The following is a 13556-nucleotide window of genomic DNA, read 5'->3' on the forward strand; positions in this document are numbered from 1 at the left end:
CTAGGTGGCTTACAACAATTTAAAAAACAATCAAAAACATTAAAACAATAAATAGTAACATTAAATTAATTTAAAATCTATGAAGATGGGAAGGAAGGGGGCAAGATGTACACAAGGATGAGGTGGGCTCTTATCTTAGTCCATTGATCACCTCCAGAATGATGTACCTTCATTGAAGGCCCAGGCCAATTGACAGAGTCAGCTCTTTAGCTCTTTCAGAAGGCCAAAAGGATGGGGGGGGGGGGCAGATCCCACATCAAGAAACATGATATTCTAAAGTGCAGGAGCCACAGCTCTTTTCCTACATCCCGCTGGCCAAAATTCTTTGAAAAGGGCCACCAGGTGACATCCTATCGATGCAATAAGGGTAGAGATGTAATGGTGCTTCGCTACACTTTAGTGCCACGAGGCATGCCTTAATAGCAGATCTAAGTTATGTCTTGTCAGACTAATCCTTGTTTTCTTCCAGAAGCTCTTTAGCCCTCTCTTAGCTCTTTTTATAACCCATAGCTCCTCTGTAAACCATGGGGAATATTGGGAGTGACGGGTCAAGAGAAGCCATAAAAGCATGATCCATGTTCAGTCGCCTTTTGGTTCCACGATATTATAAAGTGATCCAGTATTTAAAAAAAGAGTAATCTCTGCAGAAGACCAATTATGGATTCTGTTTAAATCTCAGTTTTATTATCTGAGGTACAGAATTATAATCTGGAGTATTATAACCTGTCTTAATGAAAATGCAATCAGCTGTTACAGGTGACTGATGCTTAATGTCTTCTCATTTATCATACACTCTTATGCAATTGAAATTAAATTACAGGTACCCTATATACAGTATATATCATGGTACTTGCATCATAGATTCTGTATTTATTAAATCGTGTTAGCTATTAAATATAATAGCTAACACGATTTAATAAATACAGAATCTATGATGCAAGTACCAAGAATGTAATAAGATAAACATGAGAAGAAGTAAGGAACAATCCTGAAAACTTAGAAATAGTTTTTCTGTAATAAACCATAGATTGGCAATCAAGTGACAGAGGTATTTTTTTAATTTAAAAAAAACTAAAGTTAAGCATGATTTTCTTCCCTGTAGTTAACTTTGCAAGCTCAGTTATCTTGTGTTCATTTTTGTACATTTCCAAATTTCTATCCAGTCCCTTATATTTCTTTCACATTCAAATAATAATGTGAAGTAATCATAGCAAAACCATTGCAGCCTATCCTTTAAAATGTAATTTTAAATATTTATGGTATTAAAAATACCTTCTTTAGATAAAAAATACTCAAAGCTTCTGATCGACTATTTTGTTTCCTATCAAAGGTTTCACATCTACATCTGTTAGAGGTTTGCAAAAAGAAAAAAGAAAGAAAAAGCTAGAGGCAGCTGGGTAGACAGGATAACTGGAAACATTTTTCAGACGTCAGGAACCACAATGTATAATATTACCAAGGAGGGCTTCCCAGAAAGCAGCATGTTTGAATTATAATGCAAGAGCCAAATTCCCACACTGGTAGTGAAATTTACGGGTTGGTATGGTATTACGGTATTAAAAGAAAAATTGTACAAAAAGGAAGAATATAAGAAAGGTGATAACTGGAAAAAGTTGGAATGCAAACAAGCCTGGGCTCTCTATTGTAAAATCAACACTTTATCTTTCCGGAGCACATCTACACACTCAATCACAAAAGCTATTCCCTCTTCCTTCACATTTTCTTTAGAAAGAGTCAAAAGTGACAGCTGATACAGAAAACTCTGGTTCCTGTCTTGAGTTTCTCAGTCATTTGGGGTTTGAAATAAAAGAACTTGTTCCAGTGGATGAACAAGGGAAGATTCAAGGAACTGCAGACCTACCTCATTCTGACCTTGCGAAAGTGCCAAACACAGAATGTCTGATTATTTCCAACCATTTATAAATCTCAGCCTATAAAAGCTTTGCTTGGCCAAGAAAGATCTCCCAGAGGTACAAAACAAGCCTGAGCCCGAGAAGCTGGTAACACTTCTTCAAGTCTAACATTTAAGGCAGAGGGAATTCAACAGGTTCTGGTTGAAAATCAGGCAAAGATTCCTAAGAGTATTTGTCCATCTTAGCAACTTTAAGATGTGTGTACTTCAGCTCCCAGATAGCGTGCTGTCTGGGGGATTCTGGGAATTGAAATCCATATATCTTAAAGTTGCTAAGGTGAAGAAACACTTATATAAGCAATTTGATTCAAACTTAACTTTAAATGAAGGAAGGGGCTGTCCATTCCACTGCTAGGATTTTATGGAGTCAGAGATTTGTATATTATATATTGAATTCTTCATTTGTGGTTATTCTTGTAGAATTCCCCAAATTCTGTTGGGAACCCACATTGGGAGTATATCACCATCCTTCTGTTTTCCATTGTAAAATAAGTCCACGGAAAGGAAAATTTCCAAGCTTCCCAAAAGGAAAGAAGGCACCAAGCAAGCAAAATGTACCATTGCTGTAACTTTTTGGAAACAAAATTCCCTTGGCTACCCAAAAATAGATTACAATGCTTCAGAAACAGAATATACTCAAACTGTAATTTCTGTTTGTTCAAATTGGAGAGGCTGGCAAGCTGGGTCTGATGTTATATCTCTCCTATTTCATTCTGTTGGCATGGAAAACCGCACAACATGCTCTTTTTCTCTGCACTCATGCCAGAGTGAGTCTTGCTTTGCTGCTACCACAATCCAAGGAACAGCTGGAATCCGAAGGCAACTCCTGGAAATATCCATGATGGTTACTAAGTTGCAATTCTGCCCATATCTGAGGAAGAGCACCGTTGCATAATGGAATGTTTCCATGGGAATATTTACACAGCCAAAATTTACACATTCAAATAGCATAAGGCTATTTGGAAATCTGTGATACTATACTGCAGCAATGGAGAGAGGTGGGGAGGAATATCGATCTGAAAATTGGGGTACTCAGTTGCCTAACATAGTCCAAATTTTAAAGCCACCCTTCCAGCCTTGATTCCTCCAAATATACAACTTCCATCAATCCAAATCAAAAGAGTCAATAGTTCAGAACAACTATATTTGTATCCCTAAATAGGATAGGATTAGAATGTGACATACAGGCCATGTGATCCATTTCCCTGTTCAGTGCAGAAATCCAAGTTAACCTAACCAAATAAAGACTTGTCCACAGTTGATTTGTTAAACATGAGACAAGTCAACATTGGTTCCAAGGAGACATTAGTCTTACTACTAGAAGGTTTAGCTAACAGTAAATCAGTGTCTGCCATTTGGTATTTAAATCTATCATGCCACGACGCACACTCTCAAATAAAAGAAAATAGGTCTCCCATTTCTTTAAAGATATTTTAAAGAATGTCACACTGTGACATTCTTTAAAATATTTAGGAATACCCTCAGTCTCAATCTCTCCTCAATGGTAAATGTTCCAATTTCCTTCAATCCCTCTGCATAGGATTTAGCATCCAGAACCCCTTCTCTGAACAGTTTGTTTTCTCTCATCCATTGTAAAACTGTCTGTTCAGATAGGAAAAACGGAGCTATGTATCATCCACATACCGATTTCATCCTACGGCCAAATATCTAAGAATCTTCTAACTAAATTCTATGATACATTCTCAGCATGAATCGTTTCCCAGGTTGTCTAATGTCATTTCTCTGTGAAATTCAGGCCAGAACCATACTAAAATCAACATAAATAAGTAGGATCAAATAAGACCGAAGCAGTGAAAAGCCCTGCAGCTGATCATAGGAACATATAGATTGGCTATTTCCCCATGTTGGAAATAGCCAGTCTAATCGCAAATCTCCATTCAAATGTCTAAATGCGTTGACATAAAACCCTGTCATTCTTAGTTGACATAACTATTTGGCCAAATCTGATGGAGAAGTCAGAAATCAATATATCTGAAATGAGAAAAATTCCTAACATTGAGAACATTCAATGAGTGGAACAAATCGCCTTCTGAAGTTGTGGGTGCCCCATCACTGGAGGCTTTTAAGAAGAGACTGGACAGCCACTTGTCAGAAATAGTATAGGTCTCCTACATGAGCAGAGGGTTGGACCAGATGACCTCCAAGGTTCCTTCCAATTCTGTTCTCTAATTACTGAAAAGTGGAGAAATAAAGAGCTACATTGATCTACAATGGATTGATTGACAAACAGAATGAGAGAGAAGATGGAGGGATGGATAAGTAAATAGATGACAGACAGACAAACAGATGGAATATATAAAAGTATTTCATTTGAGAACTATACATTCACCCTACAAACCTGGCAAAAAGGGAATTATCCTTTGTTTAGGGTCCTTCTGTCCTCCTTCCATTGGAAATTTGTCCAACATTTGCATCTTTAAAACAAGAAAATAAGGGGGGGGGGAGATGTGAGAGACACAGTTAACATTGCCACAAATTAATAAATGATTTTTTTACATTAAAAATAAATCAGTGTTGTAGACAAACAAATATAACCTTAGCCACCTGGCCTTTGGTAGAGCTTTTCAGAAATACAAACTTCATCAGACAGACTTTCTAAGTGACTGATGCTGCATCTGCTGTTTTTTAATTTCTTGAAAGATTTCATGTTTAGAGTCCTTGTGGAAACAATGCCTCCTCATGCAGAAACAGGAAAGGCTCAATTTCTCTAAGGCCTTTAGGCAATCTCTCCAATTTCTATATTGTGCAAATCCATGCTTGCTACACTTTGCAATGAACAGATTTTTTTTTTTCAATCTTAGTAAGAGAAGGGATGGATAGCTTTAATTTTCCTCCCTTTCAGTATGAACTGGAACGAGAAAATATTTATGGGCATGTTCTACAGTATGTGTGAAAATGTATGTCAAATTGTTGTGTGTTTTCTTCCGGATTCATCAGCATAGGCAGCTCATGAGACAAAAAGAGAAGAAACGAGGTAAAAAGGTCTACCATGACACCATCCACAATGATATACAGGTAGTCTTTGACTTATAACAGTTCCTTTAGGGACTGTTCAAAGTTTCAACGGCACTGAAAAAAGGGACTTAGAATCGTTTTTCACAGTTGCAACTTTTGCAGCGATCAAAATTCAGATGCTTGGCAACTAGTTCATATTTATAATGGTTGCAGTGTCCTAGGGTCCTGTGATTGCCTGTTTTGACCGTCTGATAAGGTCAATGGGGAAGCCAGATTCACTTAACAACTCATTTACTACCTTAACAATTGCAGAAATTCACTTAAAAACCGTGACAAGAAATGTCATAAAATGGGGCAAAACTCACTTAACAAATGTCTTACTTAATTTCTTACAACAGAAATCTTGGATTCAATTGTGGTTGTAAGACTACCTGTATTGAAATATCTTGGGCAAGAGCATTTTTCACCACACCAATATTGTGAGCCACCCAGAGTCACATATTTGAGATGGAGAGCTACATAAACTGAAATAATAAATAAGTAGAAATATTGCTACCTTTTAAAAATCTATAGCAAGTGTTAATTGAATTTAGAGAGAAGTAGAGATCTTTGTCTGAATTCTGCTCAAGCTGGATGTGAGATGAAACCAGAGAGGTAAAACAATATCTGATCTAGAAACGTAATGAGGGCCCTTCAGATGTTTTAAACTTCAGCTTCAACTCCTCTATTGGTCACCCTGTTGGAGGCTAGAACACTTGGAAAGCATTTGTTGCCTATCTTACACTACAGAATAAATGTCAGGACATACCAGATGACCTAATTCAACAAAGAAAGGCAGATTCCTGTGTTCACATCTACTGGACTCATGGCGATTCACTAATTAACTTGTGGCAGACGAGGAATCTTTGCAAAAAGAGTATGCAAGAAAACAAATAACAGCACTATCAAGATTCCAGGACCTCACCTGTATTTTTTCTTCTCAAATCTAAATTGTTACAATTTCAAATACTGCAGATACTCTAATGCACTTTACTACACAGCATTTTCTAAGACAATCAACAGTCACAACACGCAATACTGTAAAAGGCAAGATTTATATCAGAAGACTCACATTTTAAAAATTCACCGTTTCAGCCAAATTTAGTAGCAAAACTTCCCAGGCTAAAACTTGCCAGGACAACTTTATGAACAGGGCACGATATTATAGTGAGAAAACTTCTTAAAAGTTTATATATAGCAATAGGGTCTACACTCTAGACACAGAAATATGTCTTAAATGGCTGCCAATGTATGTAAAATTAGAGCTGCCTAAGGCCATGTTATAAAAGTAATCGGGTCACTTTCCCAAATGCTTGATGGAAGCAATTAATTCTACAAGTATTTTTCTTGGAAGAGTTAAACCCATTGCTCTCAGAGGTTTCCTGTGACCATAACTGATGAACAATGATGATATATTTTCATGCCATTTCAAGTAAGGCATTTCAAGTAATTAAAACTCACATAAAGCTAGAAATAGGCAGGTCACAGTTAAAAGAAACATAAGAATCCTTAGGACCCTTATAAAACCAAAGCCTGATCAGGAGTATCAGGGATATTGCTCCACTGATATTGTGGCTCTCAACCTTCTCAAACATGTTAAATGGCCATAAAGAGGCTGCCAACTGTATTGATCCATAATATAACCAGCTGAATGCCACAACCCAGATATCACAGTAGAAAGTTAGAGCACTAACTTTCAAATGCTGATTTTAACACAAATAAAACATGCATCTTTTTCCATGACCTGAAGACAACTGGTGCCACTGCCATTATACTTAAAACTAACCAATATTGTTGTTAACAGGAAAGGCACATATATAATATATGGCTGAGGAAGTTAGTCTGTTTTTTTCCTTACTAAAGCAAAACATTACATTAGCTTCAAATCTGATTGCCAACATCAGGCACGGATGAACCTGTATTTTACTATTTTTCCTCTCCTCAACCTCCACCCCAAAGTAGGACTGCATCACATAGGTGATCTCAATAAAGGGCTGCATAGAACAGATGTAGGAGTCATGTAAGACAAGTTTCTTCATACCACCCAGAAATGCTTGACTGCAACTCTAATCATTAGCCATTTGGAAGACACTACTGTACTTTGAAGAAGGCTGAATAGGCATTTGGAAATGCTCTCCTTATTTTTGGAAGCACCTTGGAATATCTGATAACAAAATAAAAATAGAAATGCACACAGACTTAGCAATGCTAAAATACAATTTTCCCAGACAGTTTACTCCTTCGGCTAGATGTAGCAATAGGAACTTTATCCTACACTCATACGTAAGTATATTCCTCCTTCTCAAGAAATCATTAATAGAGAACTATTTATTTATTTATTTTGTCAAGCGATTATAAGGTAACAGGTATAAGTATAAACATAGTTATGAATACATGGATACATATAAGAAAAATAAAAGGAACAATAGGACAGGGATGGTAGGCAGGTTGGTGTGCTTATGCACACCCCCTAAGACCTCTTAGGAAAGGGGTGAGGTTAATAGTAGACCATCTAAGGTTAAAGTTTTTGAGGTTTGGGGAAGAAACCACAGAGTCAGGTAGAGTATTCCAGACATTGACCACTCTGTTGCTGAAGTCGTATTTCCTGAAATCAAGTTTGGTGTGGTTAACCTTGAGTTTGTATCTATTGTGTGCTCTTGTATTGTTATGGTTGAAGCTGAATTATTCATTGACAGGCAGGACATTGCAATATATAATTTTATATGCTATAAAATCGATCGGACCGAAGGTGGTGCAGTTCTAGGTTTCTAGATCTAGAATTTCAAGTCCGGTGGTATTCTGCAACGAATAGAGGAGTGGAGAATTCTTCTTGTGAAATACTTCTGGACTTTCTCAACTGTATTAATATCACATACATAATGAGGGTTCCAGACTGATGAGCTGTATTCAAGTATTGGTCTAGCAAATGTTTTGTATGCTCTAGTTAGTAGTGTGATATTACCAGAGAAAAAGCTACGTAGGATTAGGTTAACAACTCTTTTTTTTTTTTATATAAATTTTTATTGTTTTTTTTTGACATGAAAAACACAACAACAAAACATAAAAGTATCAGCTCCCCCATATTTTTGTACACACAGTAAGTCGGTTGGTCCATCGGTTTTGTGCATTCACCTCATAGTCACAATTACAGTCACTTCACATAACACTCTTATCAATACAAATTTATAAATCCTAGTATCGCCATTAAAAAAAAAAAAAAGAAAAATTTGACTAAACTTTTATTCGATCATGCCTTTGTGAGATAACTATATTTTAAGTACCCTATTCTAAAACAAATCTTATAATCATACCAATTCTATCCCAAATATGAAAAAAAAAGAAACAAAGAAAACTATTATATAGATATAGTATCAAAAACCAATAAAAAGAAAGAGAAAATAAAGACATTATTATTCCTTATTATCTAACTTTTATATTTTAATATTTCATCATTCAACCATTGATAGAAAAGATCCCAAACTAAATAAAATTGTTTATCTTCTTGCTCTCTAATTTCAAAAGTCAATCTACTCATCTCAGCACATTCCAAAATTTTCTTTACCACTTCTTCTTGCAATGGAATTTTTTCACTTTTCCAATTTTTTGCAAATACAATCCTAGCAGCAGTCAATACATTTACGATCAAATATTTCAACTCTTTACTATAAGTATCTGGTAGGATTCCCAATAGAAAAAACTCCGGTTTCAAGTCTATATGCTTCTTCGTCATTTTTTCCAGCCACATGTGGATTTTAGTCCAATATTTTCTAGCATCCTCACAAGTCCACCACATGTGATAGTATGAACCAGGTTTCTGATGACACTTCCAGCATTTTTCGGATTTATTCTTGAACATTCTTGCTATCCTTGTCGGGGGAAAATGCCACCTGTAAAACATCTTATACAAGTTTTCTTTATAGGCTGTAGACATTGTCATTTTATAATTTTGCGACCATAATTTCTGCCATTTCTCTAAATCAATCCCATATCCAAAATTCCTCCCCCACGCAATCATAGTTTCTTTAACTTGTTCTTCCTCAAGCTTAATTTGCAATAAATAACCATACAATTTTTTAATCACCTTTTCATCAGTACCCATCAAAATCTTATCCAAGTCAGTTTGCTTATCATAAAATCCCTCTGCTTTGGAATCCTCATAGTACTTTGAATGTATTTGCAAGTATGAAAACCAATTCATCTGTATACCTTGTTCTTCCAGTTTTTGCATCGATTTAAGTTCACCCTTTTCATCTAATAAATCCCCATAGTTAACTGTTTGTTCCTTTTTATAAATTATAGGATAAGAGAACGCTTCTATCGTCGATAACCAAACTGGAATTTTCAAATAACACTGTTTTTTATCTTCTCCCAATTCAACCACAGAGACTCCGTATATAATGTCTCCTAAAATACCCTGTGTTTTCGTTCCTTGTACCATAAAAAGCATGCCAGCCCAACAACAAATCATGACCTTCTAATGTCAACAATCTAGTTTTCCTTAATGTTATCCATTCTTTAACCCACGTCAAGTTTGCAGCTTGGTAGTACAACTCCCAATTAGGCAGACCAAACCCTCCTCTAAATCTAACATCCTGTAAAAGCTTTAACTTTATTCTTGCTTTCTTGCCTTGCCATATATACTTCAAAACAATTTTATTTAAATCCTCAAAATATTCTTTTCCAAGCCTAATTGGTATTGTTTGAAACAGAAATAAGACTCTGGGTAAAATGTTCATCTTGATTGTTGAAATCCTTCCTATTAATGACAATTGTAAGTTCTCCCATTTTTTCAAATCTTGGGCTATCTGTTGTTTAAGTTTAATATAATTATTCTCCTTCAATGTACTACATCTTGATGTCAAATATATCCCCAGATACTTAACCTTGTTTGTAACTTGAATTTTTAACAGTTCTGCCAACTCTTCCCTTTGTTTCAGCAACATATTCTTTGACAAAATCTTTGTTTTATCTCTATTTATTTTCAGACCAGCCACCTCCCCATAGACCTCTATCTTTTCCAACAGTTTCGAGGCTGTTTCTATAGGGTCTTCCAAGATAAAGACTAGGTCATCTGCAAAGGCTTGTAGTTTAAATTCTTCCTTTTTAATTTTCATTCCTTTTATAGTTTTATCTTCTCTGATATTTCTGTTCAACAATTCCAAAGTCAATACAAATATCAAGGGAGAAAGAGGGCAACCTTGTCTTGTGCCTTTTCTTATATTAATAGGATCTGTAAATTCTCCCTCCATCATTACCTTAGCTGTTTGTTCATTGTAAATTGCTTCTATTGCCTGAATAAATCTTCTAGCAAAGCCCATCTGTTCCATTAAAAGTAACATAAATCTCCAATTCACGTTATCAAATGCCTTTTGAGCATCTAAAAATATCAAAGCCATTTGCTTTTCAGGATGCGCCTCATAGTATTCCAAGGTGTCCAGAATTACTCTCATATTGTCTCTGATTTGTCGCTTTGGCAAAACCCATTTTGGTCTGGGTGGATAAAGTTATTCAAGTACTTTTAAGTCTTTCTGCTAATATTGAAGCAAAAATTTTATAATCTGCATTTAGTAAAGAAATCGGTCTATAATTCTTGATTTGCAGTAGGTCCGCCTCCTCTTTTGGAATAAGTGTAATGTAAGCCTCTGACCATGTTTTAGGTATCATCTTTTTTAACATAACTTCATTCATAACTTCTAACAGTGGAATACACAGTGATTCTTGAAAGGTTTTATAAAATTCTACAGGAAACCCGTCTGGACCTGGTGCCTTTCCATTATTTTGTTTCTTAAGTGCTTGACTTAACTCCATCATTGTTATATTGCTTTCTAGCATTTCTTCAATCTCTTTAGGTATCTTAGGTAGATTTGCATTCTGCAGGTATTGTTTAACTTTCTCCTCATCAATGTCTTCTTTCTTATACAAATGCTTATAAAAATCATAGATAATCTCTTTTTTTTCTTTGCTGCCATAACAAATTTTACCTTGGTCATCTATTAACTGCGGTATTTTCCTCGACTCTTTCTCCTTTCTCAATTTGTATGCTAGCCATCTACCTGGCTTATTTGCATCCTCAAAATAATTCTGTTTGGCATTCCTAATTTTCTGTGCCAATTCTTCTTTCTCTATTAAGTCCATTTTATGTTTAGTTATATCCAGTTTCATTTTAACATCTTTTCTGTGTGGCATTTTCTGTAATTCTTTTCAAGTCCCTTATATTCATCATCCAAGGCTTTAAGAGTTCGCCTTTTCCTATTATTCTTTTTCTTGTATAGTCTATTATCAAGCCTCTAACATAGGCCTTCATTGTGTCCCAAACATTCTGTGTTGAGGTGTCTTCTTTTCTATTCTCTTTAAAGAAGAAGGCCAATTCTTTCTCCATCCATTGTATAAATTCCTTATCCTTTAAAATAGAATTATTTAATGTCCATCTCGATCTTTTCCTTTGTCCCTTCCATTCAATTGTCAATGGGTTATGGTCAGCCCAAGTACTTGTTTCAATATTTACTTCTTGAATACTAGACATTAAATCTGTTGAGATCCAAATCATATCCAGTCTGGACCATGATAGATGCCTATTTGAATAGAACGTAAATTGTTTAGATTTATCATTTCTTTCTCTCCATATGTCTTTTAAAGTTAATTCATCTATCATTTTAAAAAAGGATTTAGGAAGAGTTTTCCTGTTATGCTTTACTGCTGTTGCAATATAGTCAAGTTTATTATCCACAATTCCATTAAAGTCTCCCATCATAATTACATTAGCATAGTCAAGTTCGGCAGTCTTAGTATGTAATTTTCTATAGAATTCTTCCTGTTTATCATTCGTGCATAAATTGCAATCAAAAGTATCTTTCTATTATTGTCCATTATTTCTACCATTAATATTCTCCCATCATCATCTGTATAAATCATTTTTGCTGGAATGGCCTCTTTAATATATAAAACCACCCCTCTTTTCTTAAATTGTGTCAAAGAGGTAAACAATTTCCCTAATTTTGGTTGTAATAACAATTGTTCATGTTGCTTTTTAATATGAACTTCTTGTAAACAAATTATGTCAAACTTTAATTTCATTAATTTATGGAAAGTCTTCCTTCTCTTAGCAGCTGAATTCAGTCCATTTATATTCATTGTAATCAACTTTTTCTCTTCCATAATTATATTTTATATTTAGATTTAACCACTCTCGTGGGTCTTGCCTCACATTGATCTTTAGTATCCACTTGTCCACCTACTGCACCTTCTTCTTTTCCAACCTCCATTTGTTCCTCTTGGGATTCAATTGATGGGACCTCCTTTCCTGCTCCTCCTTCTCTCCCTCCAAAAACCTCTGCACAAAACAGTTCTGCTTTCTCGATTGAATCAATTCTATGTCTCTGTTCCTGCCACGTAAACATCAATCCTTCTGGAATCAACCACCTGTAAGACACCTCTTTTTCCAATAACCTTTTAGTCAGGAATCGATATTCTCTTCTCATCTCTCTCACTCTTCTAGGTATTTGTTTTAAAACCAAAATTTCTTTACCTTTGTATTTCAATGGCTTCTCTCTTGCTGCTTGCAATATTTGTGTCTTCAAAGATTTTTAATAAATCTAATATGAACTTCTCTGGGTAAGTTATTTCTCATCGCATATCTTGTAAAAACTCGATATATCTCATCTATTCCATCCATCATCTTCTCTTCTGTTATCTCGAGCGCCTCCGCCAGAATTCCTACCATTATCACAGCCAGATCTTGTCCTTTTTCTTCTTCTATATTTTGAAATCTGAGATAAAATTCTGATCTATCCAACTCCCACTTCACCATCTCGCTTTTTCTTGTTCAATCACTGTTAATCTATTATCAATATTTCCAATTTTCTCCTCTCTTTGTTTGCCTCCCTCTTCAACGTTTTGAAGTCTCTCCTCATATTTTTCCATCATCTGTTCCATCCTACCTGTTCTTTGTTCAATAGTATCCATTTTTACCTTAAGATCTTGAATTCCTTGCATAATCATCTGGAAGGATACTCTTTCTTGTTCTTTTTCTTTTTCTTTATCTTGCTTTAACAATGTCTGAATTGAACGCTGTCCAGATGGTGGGGAGGCAGAAGCAGACATAGAGGCACCCGAAGATGTAAATTTCTTACTCATTTTAAGTGATTCCAACTCTTCAAGTTTTTTCAAATTTTAATCCACAAAAAAAAAAAAAAAGAGAGAAAAATATGAAATTATAATCCAAGGTAAAAAGGCCAACAATAAAAAAGCCAATAGTGAGAGAGAAAAAAGAAGAAAGGAAGAAAAAATTCTTCAAATTCTTCCTGACCTTAATCCAATAAAAAGAGAAAAAAAAAATCCATATAAAAAAGTAACAGTAAAAATAAAAACCCAATAATCATAGTAAACAAGACAAAGCCAAAAAAGAACAACTCTTAATGCCTTTTTGGCTGTGTAGTTACAGTGGGCGAGTACTCAAGGTCCTTGACAGAGTTTGGATCATCAACAAGGTCTTGACTATTCAGCTTGTATTTTATTTTCTGGGTTTTTTTGTCAATATGTAAGACAGAGCATTTATTTGTTGAGAGTTGCCATTTGTTGCTGAAGTTGCCATTTGTTTGACCATTCTGATACATAGTTGAGGTCTTTTTGA

At 35.2% G+C, this 13556-nt stretch overlaps 1 protein-coding gene across 4 annotated transcripts in view; it reads right to left on the bottom strand.

Moving 5' to 3' along the window:
* The window catches only part of SH3PXD2B (SH3 and PX domains 2B), a 133890-nt gene that overhangs the window by 66090 nt on the left and 54244 nt on the right, over positions 1 to 13556 (bottom strand). For all 4 annotated transcript variants that reach the window (XM_026696378.2, XM_026696377.2, XM_087924517.1 and 1 more), the window contains exon 3: positions 4272 to 4347. In XM_026696378.2, the coding sequence (XP_026552163.1) occupies positions 4272 to 4347 (76 nt within the window). The remainder of the gene's footprint in view (positions 1 to 4271; positions 4348 to 13556) is intronic.

The sequence above is a fragment of the Pseudonaja textilis genome, chromosome 2, assembly GCF_049901715.1.
Source record: "Pseudonaja textilis isolate UNSWEBS1 chromosome 2, rPseTex1.2, whole genome shotgun sequence".
NCBI lineage: Eukaryota > Metazoa > Chordata > Lepidosauria > Squamata > Elapidae > Pseudonaja > Pseudonaja textilis.